Raw genomic sequence first — 15,360 nt, 5'->3', positions numbered from 1 at the left:
TCCATCGAGCCGTGCACGGTCGTTGTACAATTATTATCGTGCACACACTAACTCAGTTACGGTCACAATCGTTATCAGTCACTACCGGACGCTGTATATTATCATCGCTAACAGCATTGCACGCGGAACGCAAAATTTGAAATACCAAAACGGAAAAGTTCAATTTTTATTCGTGTCGTTAATCAGTTGCAAATTATACGAAATCGTCCAAACGTTGGTTAACCGCAATGAGTAAATTGGGTACGTTTGCCGAGTATATCGGACGAAAAGTAAATAAAGTGCGATGGAAGCCAGAAGACCTGATGTCTTCGTCATTGTTTGTTACTGGATCTTGGGATAACGGACAGGTAATGTCATTATTACCAATGTAAACTTTGTATTCATAGACTTTGCATTGCAGGACAACGCAATTGAACTGTGGGAACTGACCGCTGAAGATGAAAATTCAGAGAAAGATTTTCCTCCAAAGCTATTAGATTCGATAAAACAAGATGGAGATATTACACAAATCAGGGTATGTAATCGGAAGTTATTCACATTATTATATACAAGGGGGTAGAATTTCAAGAAAAAATTCAGTCAATTTATATTTATAACATATAACATATTTATATGTTCTATTATCCACCCCTAAATATTGGAGCAAATTGACATTAAACTTAAAGGGAATAATATCTGAATGATGATGTATATTTTTTTCAATATTTTAGATTTTAAGCGATTATGAGCTTTTTTTTTTAATTGCAATATTTTACATAATTTTAACTTGTTACGAAGACAAAATAAATGAATGTTCCATACTCTTCAATGGATAATAGTTTAATTTAATAAAAAAATATCATTATTTTAATGATATTTTTTGTGCATCTGTTATTTGGCCAAATTTTCCCATTTTTCTACATTTTTCTAGTTTGTGAGCCCTGTATGGTTCATCATAGAGTTTCAAGTGGAGAACATCCTTGTAGAGATGTTTAGTCTTCTTTTGAGTCATGTTGAATGTACAGTATATTATTAACCATTCCTCAATAGTATAATTATCAGGGTTGGGATTTTATAGCACTTAAAATTTCATAAATATGCGGTATAATATTACCTTAAAAATCGCTAAATAAGCTCTAAAAATATGAAATAAAAACAAAAAAAAAAAAAAGGAAATTCATTATTTAATAATTTTATACGAGCACACGAAACGAATGTGGACGTATAAAGCGAATTCTACACTAGTTCGTTGATAATCGGCTATTAGTAGATTTAATAGAAATCGACCAAAAAAAACCAATAAAATCATCAGATAACAAAAATTAGAATCAAATAACTAAGACAAAATTATTGTATTATATTAATAATATTATCGCTGTAATTATACAGAGTTGTATCAGCATAATCGGTCTATTTACTTAATCTATACATGTATAATTTAATTTAAAATTAAAATTAAAATTTTGAATCTTGAAAATTCGATTAACAAAAATCAAAAAACATGTTTACCAAAATACAATTTCATAAAATATGCCTGATTTTGATTAAAACACAGGTAAAAGGAAAAAAATCCAAAAAAGTACTATAAACTAAAAAACGCAAAATATGCAAAAAAAAAGTAAAATAAAATTTTTATTTGAGTTCTCTGTATCATGAAACATATTTTTAGCTTACTCTGCTATTTTTTAATCATCTTATAAGAAATATGCAAATGCTGTAAAATCCCAACCCTAATAATTATCATTAAATCATACTATGAAATTGAGAGAAGTTGTTTTCAATTTGTTTACTTGGCAATATCAATATCTATGAGTATAAAATCTGTATGTACAATGTCTACATATATATAACAGTATATATAGTGTATAGCAAAAATATAAAAACATCTAGTAAGACAGAAAAAAATGTGTTATGTGTCTTATTGTTTTTATCACTAGTAATATATATGGTATATGCAGTTATATAGTTTTAGGACTTTTTTTCAAGTAAAACCACAGAATAGATAAAACATTGTTAGGTTAAGGCAATTATGTAAAATATATTTAAAATTATCCTGGATATTGAAATTGTATTTTTATTAAATATTTATCTTAATACTATTATAACTTTATTAAGCATTGTAATAAACAAGGCTCAAAACTTTAAGCATTTGCATATTTGTTTAGAAAGTGCATATTAAAATTCTTGTTCAATACAAATTCAATTTTTTTTGTTACATAATATTATATATTTCGGTTTTTTTTTTTTTTTTGTAGGAATTTGTATATTTATGGTTTAAGAACTTTCATATGCATATTTCATAGATTCAACTAAATTATTATTATTTTTTACAAATTTATAGTTCAACAAAAAAAATTAGATATATGACAACCAAAATTATAGTTTTATATCGATTGACAAAATTAACTAATTCATCAATGGCTATTTAAGTATTACTCCCAATGATATTATAATTTCTATTGTACTGAGAAATCTTAATACTGATCGCCAACTGGCCCAAATTTATTTTGATCTAAATTTACCAAGACATTATTATTTTACCATAATATAAAATGGTCATCATTAGTATTTATATCAGTCATCAGTGTTTATCCTCAAGAAGATTAAAGTTAGATGAAAATTTTACAGCTTGTATAACAGGAAAACATAACAATACAGTGTTTGATTTTTTTTTTCAATTTTTATTCCTCGTAAACCTAATTTATGTAAATTGTATTTTATTCAAAAAATTGCATATTTTTGTATATTTTCCACATTTTACTGCATATTATGATGATTTTTTATACATATTTGAATACTCTTTAGCGCAAAAAGTTCTAAGCCTTGGTAATAAGATATGCAAGTATGTGCTCTAAAAAGTTTTTACATTTAAAAGCATTTATTATTACTTATAAATTGTTGCTATTCTACTTGTACATTTTTTTTCTTGTTTAAACCAACAGCAATGGGGGAACAGGTTTTCTAATACTTCCCAATTCCCGCAATTTTTTATTGAATACATTACTTTACATACATTTTATACAATTTAAAGTCTACCTAAATTAATATTATTATAATAATGTGAAATATTTATTATACTAAGATAGCTTTATTTTTTTTTTTTGTAGTTATATTTTTATATTTTTACATCATCCAAATTTTTTAAATGAAGTCTCAGCTTATAAAATCTTTACTCGTCACTACTTAGCGAACATTTATAAATTTATTTAATATTAATTTTAGTTTTTAGATAACAAATTTTTTGCTGTAAGTACTGATAGTGGATCAGTAAAAGTATATCGTATAATTGGAGAAAATGAAGCACCTAAAATTCATTTACAAGAAGCTGCTGCTTGGGAATCTTTACACTCATTTGGGTATGATTTGCTTATTATTTTATATAATATGTATTTTTATTATGTAAATTAAATTCACTAATTTTAATTGTATGTAAAAAGTGTATTTTGAGACAAAATGTGAGATTAATTATATATTTATAGAAAAGGGGAAAGAAGCTCTTGCAAAGATCTTGCTGTCTGCAACTATTCATTTGCAACAATTGGTGATGATTATAAACTTAATGTTTTATCATTGAACACTAAACAACTTCATCAAGTCTTAGGTAAGTAAATATTGAACATTTATGTAGATTATTTTTAATTTATTAGATTTATTTCAAATCATAAATATTGCATAATATATTTATTTTTACAGCTTAGTTACATCAGAATTTCTTTTAATAAAATAATAAAACATATAATATTTAATTATGGATTCATTAAATACTTTTAAGAAATCAAATTATTAAAAAAATTGTTTTCTTTTTTATAAATAAGAAAAATCAATAAACATTATTGATATTTTTTAGACAATTTATTTTTATTTTTTTTTTCATTATAAATTAGAAAGGTTTTTAATTTTTTTAGTTGGTTTGGAAAACTTTAAACTATTATTTCCTTAATAATTATAATTTTTTTATCTTAATAATGATTAGCTATTATTAAATTAGTGATTTTTTTTAATACAAAATATTTTGGAATTCATTAAATTAACTATACTACTCATAAATGCCAAAAGCAATGTGTTGAAATACATTTAATAAAATTAATGGATTACAATACCATAATCTTAATATATACATATTGAGTTTCAAAACCATATTGATTTTTACATTATATATCTTAGTTTAGACATTTTTAGAAGACATTTAAACCCTTTCTTTTATGGTCTATCAAATTCAAATATCTTCACATTTTTTGTACGCGTAGTTGCATTATATGATAATTTAAAAAAATTAACTCTTATAAATTAATATTATGTATTATAGAAGACATAAGCAGCTCACCACTAACTTGCATTAGTTTTTTAACTGAAACTGAAATACTCTGCTGCAATGCATTAAGCCAAATGAAACTTTGGGATTTACGAGTTAATAAAAATGACATAACAACTGATATAAATAATTTCACTCAGGTAATGTTGATACAAAAATGTTCTATTTTAGGTTATCAATGTTTAATTTTGGGTTTTCAGACTCAAGTTCCTATTACTTGTATTGCTCAACATCCTAGCCAAAAACATTTCATTTTTACTGGTTCTGAAGAAGGTGATGTTGGTGTTTGGGATATGAGAACCAATAGTCTGTTAACAACTATGTCTAGTGGTGATACAACATCACTAAGTGAGTTGGTATTTCATCCTCTAGAACCAGATAATTTATTTTCTTGTTCATTTGGAGGACGATTGTTACAATGGAGTTCTAAAAAATCATTTCTTTGTTACAATAACTCGGGTTTGTGTTTTTATAGATTAATAATCTATTATTTTGATGGTTCATAGTAAATTAACTGACTAATTAAATTTTAATTAAGCAGATTTAGAGGGTTCTAACTTCTGGGCGAACCCAGATTTGGTGAAAACAAGGTTGACAGTTAATGATGTAATACAACCAATTTATCAACCCATCAACTCATTGGATATACAGAAACAACAACTTTTATGCGGAGCTGACAATGAAGCAGTTTACTATCAACAGAACTTAAAAATTTGAATTTAAATGTTCAATATAATATAATATTTGTAATAAATGTATTTTAAATAAATCTATGATAAATAGTACAAGTTATTTATAGAGTAACTTTATGATTATATTCATAGTATTTTTTTGTAACTAATGGGGTATATGAGAAATTTATACTTCATATATCCATACAATTATTTTAATTGATTAATTACTTGAAAAAAAAATTATATTTTAATAATTAAAACCTCAATATATTGTATAATAAACTATAAAACAATTTATAGCAAGGAAATTACTTTTTTAAATGTTTTAATACTTAATACCATATTATAAAAATAAATAACACTCCTGATTCAAATGGTAAAACTTATCTTAAGGGCTGGAATTTATATGAAACAGTATGTTAATTTTTACAACTTCTAATTCTAATAACTTCTAATATTTTGTTTTTTCTGTAAATAACCTCATGTTGAGGCAAATAGTAATGTTTATTTTTCATATTTATATTAATCTTGAATAGAAAGAATATTGTTTTATATTCAAGTGATATGGTACATTTCTCTCACTGGTATCACATCTCTTCAAGAGTTTTTGCCGCTACTGACACCTACTTTTCCTTCCTAACTTGTTATCTTTAAGTTCTGCTTTACTTCATCTATCCATTGCTTCTTTGGATGCCCTCTTGGTCTGTCCCTGTGGATATTCCACTTTACCATCATTTTAAGGTATTCTGAGTCTTTGCATGCCCAAACCATTTGATTCTCTATGCATTCACAATGTTGGTTATTCTTGAAACTCCTTCTAATTGTCGAATCCCTTTGCTCTTTTTCTGTGTCAGCATACCAGTTCGTTTTTCTATACTAGACCGGAGATGACTTTGTATTTTGTTTTAAAACGACATAATTTTTAGTTCCATACTGCTTTTGAGGATACCATACCTCATATCCATATATTAAGTTAATTTTGGTCTAATTATTGCCGTTTAGAGATGTACTCTGGTTCTTCAATACATTTAAATTGTATCAATAGTTCAAAATATATTTTATTAGTATTAATAATGTGTTTATTTTTTAAGTACATTCATATATTTAATAATATTTCCCAGCATATAAAATATTAATTGCCTATTTTTAATGAATTTATGCATATTTTACTATTATTTTATTGTATATAAATCTTAACCATAGTAATCTTTAATAAAGAACAAATGTATGATTTTGATCACTTTCATTTAAATATTAAAAAATACTTTTTTCACAACATAATAAAATTAAACTATATAATATGGTACTTTTTATAAAATTAATATTTTATATTATGTTTCAAAGGAATTTGGTAGTAAATAACTATGTATTTACAAAAACTAAGGGAATATATAAAAATTAAAATAATTAATTCTGTTAGTATAATAGAACCAAGGTGCATTTTTCTATTGATAAACAGTCTATTTTTAGTGCACTCATATTACTTAAAGAAACAAGAAAAAAAATTGTATGTAAAGCCTAATTAATACATAAAATACAAAATTAATTTTAATAATTATTTTATACAATACATTGATTATATATAAAAATAGTGATTTTCATTTAATACTCATATTTATTACTTTTTACTTTTTGGAACGCATTGTTCAAACATTTTACTATAGTTTTATATTTAAACTCAAAACATGACTAATAAAACTATTTAAAAATATATATTTTTGCTTATTGCAGTATCACAGTTAAAGGTTAAATAAAAAAAGTATATATAATTTGACAGCAGTTGATCATATTATAACTTATCACAGTAAAAATATGTAATATTATATCAAATTAAGTATTCCTCAAAATTTAGGAATAAATATAAATATTATTATATACATCTTGTTGAAAAATGTATTCGATAATTTTTATAATTGATTTAGCAGTATCTAGTCTACTTTTCTTCCATTGGACATCAGGGTGCAACAAACAATGCTTCATTAACAATCGAAGCTCTTGGATTTCTTTTTCTTGAATTTGTTGAGAATGATCTAAATCAGTTATCTCATATAAGAGTCTGCCTTCAATGCTCAAAAATTCCTAAACATAAATAATATACAAACTATAAATTTTACATGAATAAAATTATGAATTCTCATTGGATATTTTGTATAGTAGAAGTATATGATACATCATTAAATTGTATTTAAATTAATTCATTAAGTTAAATGAAATCAATAAATTTGTCTCCAAAAATTAGTAAAATGGACACAGTGAAATAAAATTATTTTGTACACTAAAATTCTATAACTTTAATTTTTTTATTCACTTTAATTGATTATTGAAAAAAAAAACTACAGACTTCATTAATATAGTTATAATACAATAATTTAGTATTCTTTCAATGTTGATCAATACTAGCAATATCGAATAAATTCTTTGTTAATTGAGGCGTTGACATGGAAAAGGTACTAAGTCATAAAAACCAAATTTTACAGGAGAACGACTAACGTCATCTTGTATTCAACGTAATTCCTAATATATAAAAAAAATTGAATTAATTCCTTTACCATGCCATTGACATATGTATTTAATCCATTTTCATCGAAAAAACGAAAAATTGATTTTTTTCGATTTAGTACCCTTTCCATGTCAACGCCTCAATTATTTACCATGTACGTTAAGATATAACTTTTAATATTTTTTTTATTACTCTTAACAATTTCTGTATATAATCTGTGTATATAAAATGACTTGTAAAATATACTATAAAATATATATTTTTTAAAATTATCTAGTTATTTTTTTATAACAAATGTATAGTAGATATATATTTCAAACTCACTTTACAAACAGCATAAACATTATGATCACTAACACTTGCCTTACATATTTCTTCTTTTGAATAAATCAAACATGCCAATCCACAATCTATATGTTCACTGACATGTACCATCACTGTTGAAATACAAATTGTGTTACAAAATATCGAAGAATAAATTTGTCACTTGATTCTGTAAAATATAAAACTACTTACAGTTATCATCTATTGGCACATATTTATCATTAATAACTATAATGACATCACTCCAGTCAATAACTTTCAGTGACTGAATTATTCCAGAGGTTTCATCCAGTTGAATAGCTATATTATCAGCTGTTAAATCGGTAAGATAAAATGAATAATTTGGATGAGCTGTTCCATCTGTGAGCTCTAAAGCTAATTTTAGTAACTCTTTAGTTACTAACAGCCTGTTACTTAAATTCAACTTATGGTAATAATATTGCAACGTATATCCACAATCTTCAACAAAATTAACTTGATTACAAGTTCCATATAATTCAGGTGCATAGCGGTATCCATTTAATATCTATATAAATACTAGTAATATTGTAATAATTAATATTATTACAATTAATGTTATGTTTTAATGATGAGTACTCACTTTAAGAATTACTGGTTCAGCGTTAAAATGTGCAGCGACCCATGCTTCTAACCATAATTGAGAATTATTACGGTTTTTATCATCAATAACTGAACTTAAGATATTATACTTCAACGAATAAGAATTTGTGTCATTTTTTGAACATATATATAGACTATAGTCATCTGCATTATTTGGTAATATTAAGTTTAATTCATTTTCAAGAACTGTTGGATCAATATAAGTAGAGGTGTTTATCATTTGTTTTAATTTGCTTGAATTATAATATCCTGAAACTTTTGCTACAGTATGTACAACAATACCGTTCTTGAATTCCAATGCACCGAAGAATATTTTATGATTTGGTTGGCTAACCAAGATATTAATCAAACGGATTGTTGATAAAACAAACATCGATACATAATTAAAATATTGATCATAATCAGCATGTCGTTTGTAGTCCAATTGGAAATCAAACGTGTTACAAGTTGAATAATTTCTTAGACACACTACACAAAATGATAAGTTCATATTATGTTCAAAGGATTGGTATAAATCTTTTTCAATCATTTTTCGAAAAATTGCAATCAGTATTGCAGATTTTAGTACCACAATGCAAATGATTTTAAGAGATCTCAATATCATAATGAAAAACAAAATTTTTTTATCATAAGAAACTAAAACAAATATCATAACATAACACATTTAATTTGACGGTAAAATTTAATATTTAAGTAATATATAGTATTTCAGGCAAAATTTGACAACAATATTATAGAAATAATTTTATTCAACGAATCAAATTGTTTTTGTATTACAATAACGAGTAAGTACTATCAATTTTGGAGGCAGTGATCAGCAATATGATAACAATATTGTTGCGTTACCGTTCACGATGTAGTAGATGCAAGTTAATTTTATTTTTATCTATTCTATTAATTAATTGGATATTAACTTATTAATTAATATAATAATATTAATTAACTCATTACTTGATTAATTGACTTCGACTAACTTAAAGGTTCAATAATTGGTTATTGACCCTTTGTGCGACCGGGCATAAGTATCTGGATACGTTACCCAGACAGCAAAAGAATTTTCTTATAGTGTTAAACAAATATTAATTACAAAACAGTAATATTTAATAAAATATTTTATCAATATTATAATAATTTGTAATAATATTTGTAGATGTTACTGTAACATTACTACAAAATTATTTGGCAGCTATTTTGATGTTATCCTAACAACATATTACCAATATTATCATAACGTTGATTGCATAATATTTAAATATATAATAATTTTAAATATTTGATAAACATTTAAACCCAATAATATTGTAATATTATAATTTAAGTATTATAATAACCATCATAAGAAAATTTATTTATAGTAATTAAATTTTTTCAAGTTGAAATGTGTGCATATATTATGTATTAATTGTATATTTGATGTACGAAAAAATATGAATAACTTAATCTTTAGCCTAATATAATTTAATTGCTGCAATAACTATATTATATCTTATGATAGTATATTTCTAAATAGTGCACATACCATCAGATATATTTGACTGGTTTTGTAAAATTTTAGTGTATTGTGACAGTCTTAAATCAGTTGTGGTACCAAATGATCCTATAGAATTATAAAAAAATTATCTTAATTAATATAAGAGTATGTGTATCCCCGTGTAACCCATCCTAACTCATATATTTACATGGATAGGTACATAGAATATATATTTATTTAGAATAAATATGTCAAAACTTTATTTTTTTTTTTTCAAAGCAATAGTAAACTAAAGAAAATAAATATGAATACTTTTGATTCTACAATTTAGTTATATGGCATACAATGACTTTTTTGAATCATATATTTTACATTTATCAAATTATTTAAAATTAAAATATACATTTATAATCATATATTATGTTACCTGTGTTTTCAATATTTTCATCATAAAATATTACTTTTTTAACTTTGATACCATTATGATCAGAAATATTGTGGACCTATTAAACCATAAACCAGTGGATCATTATCATGGACATATTTCAAAACTAGTTGATTGTCCATTAATGGTTTATTACATGAATTATTTAGTACACATTTTTCATATTTTTCACAATATCTATTAACAATTTGTTCAAAAGGTTTTTCATTTTTTCTAAGAGTAGATTTTATTTCTTTCGTGTAATTTTCAAAATCAAATGCTGAACAATTTTCAAGTGGACCCAAATAAATCATAATCATCACATAAGTGTAATAAAGCATGAACATTGTGTGATACAAACTGTTGCCCATAAATATTTTGAAAATTCTTGACGAAAAAATCCAATAATTCTTTTGCATATTGAAGAAGAAATTTTCGATCAGAACTTAACAAAATTAACATTGCTATGTTTAATACCATAAAATTGGTGTAAGTTTCTACACTTAAAATGGTTTTTAATACAACAGTTCCAGTGTATAGTAAAAATAAACGAAATTCAGTAGCTTTCCAGCGACATAGTTACATCTTGAAAACATTTTCCCTTTCTAGAGAAATCAGAAGATATGTATTATAATACTTTAATAATAGTATAATATATATAATTAGCGTCTATAGACGCTAACAATGAAGTTGATATTCCATTTATTTTTGAAGACTGAAGTCTGACATTTAATTGTCCTTTAATCCAAAGGCTGATGAGTTTTTTACAAACACCTAAGCAAACCAAGTGTATGTAGTCAAGTGAAAAAGATGTTACAGAGTTGAAACTTTGTAATTCAATAACACTAGAAGTTTAATTTGAAATCTGGTATTCTTCATTTTCAGTATTTAGATATGCTTGATGATTTCTTTTAATTGATTTTATTTGGGAAACATTGAAAACATATCCGATTACATGTATATTCTCCCTCTGTAGTGTAACGAGTACATGAATAAAAACTTGTATGACCTTTCACTTTTAAAACAAATGCTTTTGTAGGAGCATCACAAAAAAATAATGCAATATTTACTTTAATATTAATTCCATTCAATATAATACTTTCGGTTTCTAAATGTTTAGCTTCAGTAACAAAATCAATGAAATATTCATTGCTGTCTTTTGGTTTTTCAATTCTCCAGTTTAGGTCAACAAGAAAAACTGATCTTTTGAGTGGAGGTTTAACCGAAATGGAAGCTAATATTGGCCAAAATTGAGAGCTACTACTTCTTGAAATTGGTAATCCATCAATTCCTATGGCGATTTTAATATCTTGTACATTCGATGGGACATATAATTTAACTCTATTTTCTAAACAAAAATTATAATAAACTCCAGGACTGACAATTCGGTTTTCTTTTAATCTATTAATAAAAGTGTTTAAAATTGTGCGACAATCAATCGGTAAACTATTAAAACAATTATTTATTTTTAAACCATTAATTGCATTATGAGGAATTTTATAATCTATTGCCCAAGTAGCTATGAAGTCTTGAACTGAAAATTGTTTAGATGAATTTTTGAATAATTTTTTTTATTAAATTTATGTGTATCTGTTGGCTCATTGTAAGTGTTGATAACTGATAATGAAAAATTAATTGAAACATTTGATAGAAACTCATTTGAAATATTGTATTGGTTCTTATAGTTAGATGTCAAGTTATTATATTCAAATAAAGGTATAAGATTTGAATTATTTATTTCCAAACCATTCTCCTCGCCTTTTTTTGGTAGTTCATATTTCAATGAATTTGAGTGTGAAAGCATTTCTTCGACAACATTTATTTATTTCCTAATCTTTCTTCTCTTAGTGCATATATGAGAGTATATATACTCTCTATTCTTCTAGTATACATATTATAATTCAGAATTCACTACCAAATACCAGTCAATACCAATTGAAATTTACCAAAATCAAACGTATTACCTAGGTATTAAAATATAAATTTTTATTATTATAGCATATAGGTAATTTTGTAAGTACCTACCTACCAAAAAAATAAAGTAAAATATATTTTAATTTGTCCCTACATTGCATGACGTACACCAATAATATATATTTTATTTTTTTCAGAATAAGTTAATTTAATTGATTTAAATCAATGTATACTTTTTAAAATACATATATATTATAATGAGAGGTATTATGGTAATACAAGTGTTATTAATATTTTGCTAATTTGACATAGGTACCAACAGTATATATTTTATAGGAATATTAAATAATTTTTATTTACCAGTAAAAGCACTTGAATTAAATAATTAAATACCTAGCACATTGATTTATAGAACAGTTTTTCTGTTTAGGTAGTCACCTAACCAGGAAATCAGCAACATATTAAATACATATTTATTAGAAGAGTGAATAGACTTGATATAAACAAACGAAAACTGGAATATTCTTTCAATCTTTATACTCATTATACCTATTATGACAATTAAATTCTATGTCTTTTCAACTATATTTAAATCCAAACTTTATACATTAACAACAGTAATCATTAAAACATAAATTATTGTTTATCAACAATAGGTATGTTTTACATATAACATTTTACAATTTTACAATCAATTTTAATAAAATGTATGCAATGTAGGGATGAACAAATTGTGATAATATAATACTATATGTCGTATGTATCAACTATTAATTTATCTTTTATAGTAAGGAGAGAGTTAAAAAAAATATGGTATATTAATAAGAGTTTAACATGCTTATTAACACTATATTAAACTCTAGTTAGTGCTTGAATTGGAAAATAAAAAGCGGGGGTGGGACATAACTGGTATTCTAAAATGTTTCATAAAAAAAATAAGAAAAGGTACTATACCACTCTCAATTAAACCCAATGTCTATAATAGCCTATAGCCTATAACCTACCTATTTATACAGTTATAATATATGATATTATATATAAAGGAAAATAGTCAATTATATAGTATTAAGTGATTGGTTGGAACTATAACCAGTCTCAGCAGGAAAAAATAATACGCAAAAAGCACTATCTTCAATTTTTGAATATGATAGCTATTTGTGTTTATTTAACCAAAATATATTAAATTTCCTATTTAGATTGCTAATTTGTTGATTAGGAAAATTAAAATTATTATTGGAGATCCAAACATTTTGTAAAACTTGAATACTTTCGTTGTCGTTGAGTTTTTATCGACAAATAATGATAAGTCGCAAGAAGAAAAATTTTCATAATTACCAACAATATCAGATGTTGACGGCGAAGCAAATAATTTTTGAGAATTGGGTGTTTCATTGATTTTTGGAATTTTTGGTTTAATACTAACATAGTTAAGTAGAGTACTACTATCACTAGTACCAGCTGGTTTGTGTTTTTGACTCATTTTGACTCAGCTTTTTTTACACAGAGACACACATAGTACTACAGCGTATTCAACACAACGGTCATAACGGCAAAATCAAACGGATAAATTGTCCAAACGATATTTTCATGTCACAGATAGGTAGTCGAAAGTCGTAATTATTAATTGTTCTTTAGTCAGTCACTACCAATGATTCTTTACATTAGATAAACAGAGTGCAGAAAACTATATGAATTTAACAATATGTATTTTAAAAGAATTCAATTTGGATTTGAATAAATGTCGAGGTCAAGGCTATGATGGGGCAGCTGTCATGAGTGGAATTTCTTCAGGCGTTCAAAAACGAATCAGTGACATAATTCCAAGAGCTTCTTATGTTCACTGTTCAGCACATAATTTAAATTTAGCGTAGTGTGATTTATCTAAAAGCACTCCTAAAATGTCTCAATTTTTTGTTATTGTTGAAGACATACTATATTCTTATTTTTAATAAGTCAGTCCTTAGGTAGGGCATCATTAGCTTTAAGAAATTATAAAGCTAAATTGGTCTTAAAAAAATTAAGTAATACTAGTTGGGAAGCTATATATGCATTAAAAATTAAGTTTTTAGCTGTAATAAAACCATTAACAAATATATCACTGACCAATAACAAACCTGATGAAAAATTAATGGCCACTGGACTCAAAAAAAAATTGAATCATTTGAATTTATTTTGTAATTAACAATATGGGAAAATATTTTAAGGAATTTTCATCTTGTGTCTAAAAAATTGCAAGGAACAGATACTCATCTTCATGACGCAAGAGCATTTGTAAATCAAGCTACAATTTCCATGATAAATTTAAGAAATCAGTATGAAGAAATAGTTTCATCTACAACTGACCAATGCAATATATGGTGCATACCAATCCAACCAACTATTCGCCGTCATGTTTATTCTAAAAGTATTTTTACCACTTATTGATATAGCTATCTTTTGACTCAAAGAAAGGTTTAAAAATCTATACGAAGTAACCAATAAATTTGATTTTCTAGTAAGTACCTCAAAATATTTTTAAGTACCTATAGTGAAAATGATATTGTTAAGGTAACTTATGATTTTCAAATGTTTTATAAAATTGATATTAGTACAGATATAACTAGACAAATGTATTAAAGATATATTAAAAGATTCCCTAAAAACAATTCACAGCATAAAAAATCTCCTGTAGTATTTATTAGATAATGATATGGCCTATATGTACAACAATATTTTCAATGGATGTATTATTTTCTTAACATTATCAGTCACAGTAACAAATGCAATATGCTCAATTTCCAAATTAAAAATTATTAAAAATTATCTTAGAGACTCCATGCTACAAGCTCGCCTGCCAAATATAAGCCTCTTAAACATTGAGCGAAACCGTACAAATTCATTGGATATAAATAAGATAATAAATGATTTTGCTAATGATATAGCAAGAAAAAATAATTTTCTTAAATAATTTTTTTGCTGTTCAAACATGTTTTTTATTTATGTTATTACTTATCGTTATTTTGTATTAATTTTTTTTCTTTTATTATTTGTTATTTAGCCAATAAATAATACGCATTATAACTAAAAGCCAAAATATTTATTACTTAATAAAGTATTATTCTCAATTAGATAAAAAAATATAATATTTAAAATTGTTAATTG

At 24.9% G+C, this 15,360-nt stretch overlaps 2 protein-coding genes across 3 annotated transcripts; one reads left to right on the top strand and one right to left on the bottom strand.

Moving 5' to 3' along the window:
• The first annotated feature begins 88 nt into the window (after window positions 1-88).
• LOC112692977 (nucleoporin Nup43) lies at window positions 89-5,064 on the top strand. 2 transcript variants are annotated; one of them, XM_025567821.1, is made up of 7 exons: window positions 89-347; window positions 401-514; window positions 3,202-3,335; window positions 3,459-3,580; window positions 4,286-4,431; window positions 4,492-4,750; window positions 4,830-5,064. In XM_025567821.1, exons 1-7 carry the CDS (start codon window positions 228-230, stop codon window positions 5,006-5,008), a joined length of 1,074 nt encoding a protein of 357 aa, XP_025423606.1. In that variant the 5' UTR covers window positions 89-227; the 3' UTR covers window positions 5,009-5,064. The 2 variants fall into 2 exon arrangements, with proteins under 2 accessions (XP_025423606.1, XP_025423607.1); XM_025567822.1 differs by having other exon boundaries at window positions 91-347; window positions 4,833-5,064.
• A 1,627-nt stretch (window positions 5,065-6,691) lies between these two features.
• On the bottom strand, window positions 6,692-9,073 carry LOC112692956. The gene is made up of 4 exons (XM_025567794.1): window positions 8,391-9,073; window positions 7,982-8,315; window positions 7,790-7,902; window positions 6,692-7,044 (listed from the first exon to the last, which is right to left on the bottom strand). The coding sequence occupies exons 1-4, from the start codon at window positions 9,060-9,062 to the stop codon at window positions 6,814-6,816; spliced, it is 1,350 nt and encodes a 449-aa protein (XP_025423579.1). The 5' UTR covers window positions 9,063-9,073; the 3' UTR covers window positions 6,692-6,813.
• Window positions 9,074-15,360: the final 6,287 nt, after the last annotated feature.

This window comes from Sipha flava, unplaced genomic scaffold (assembly GCF_003268045.1).
Source record: "Sipha flava isolate LNK unplaced genomic scaffold, YSA_version1 79_pilon_pilon, whole genome shotgun sequence".
Lineage (NCBI taxonomy): Eukaryota > Metazoa > Arthropoda > Insecta > Hemiptera > Aphididae > Sipha > Sipha flava.
The sequence above is the reverse complement of the archived record's forward strand: the minus strand, read 5'-3'. Positions and strand labels throughout refer to the sequence as shown.

Bases quoted from the DNA above. Each gene is read 5' to 3' on its own strand.
- LOC112692977 (XM_025567821.1), top strand. From the start codon at position 228: ATGAGTAAATTGGGTACGTTTGCCGAGTATATCGGACGAAAAGTAAAT. The intron at 515-3,201 runs GTATGTAATCGG...TATTAATTTTAG, and splicing joins GAGATATTACACAAATCAGG to TTTTTAGATAACAAATTTTT. The intron at 4,432-4,491 runs GTAATGTTGATA...TTGGGTTTTCAG, and splicing joins ATATAAATAATTTCACTCAG to ACTCAAGTTCCTATTACTTG.
- LOC112692956 (XM_025567794.1), bottom strand. From the start codon at position 9,062: ATGATATTTGTTTTAGTTTCTTATGATAAAAAAATTTTGTTTTTCATT. The intron at 7,903-7,981 runs GTAAGTAGTTTT...GTATTTCAACAG, and splicing joins TGTGCCAATAGATGATAACT to TGATGGTACATGTCAGTGAA. The intron at 7,045-7,789 runs GTGAGTTTGAAA...ATTTATGTTTAG, and splicing joins ATGTTTATGCTGTTTGTAAA to GAATTTTTGAGCATTGAAGG.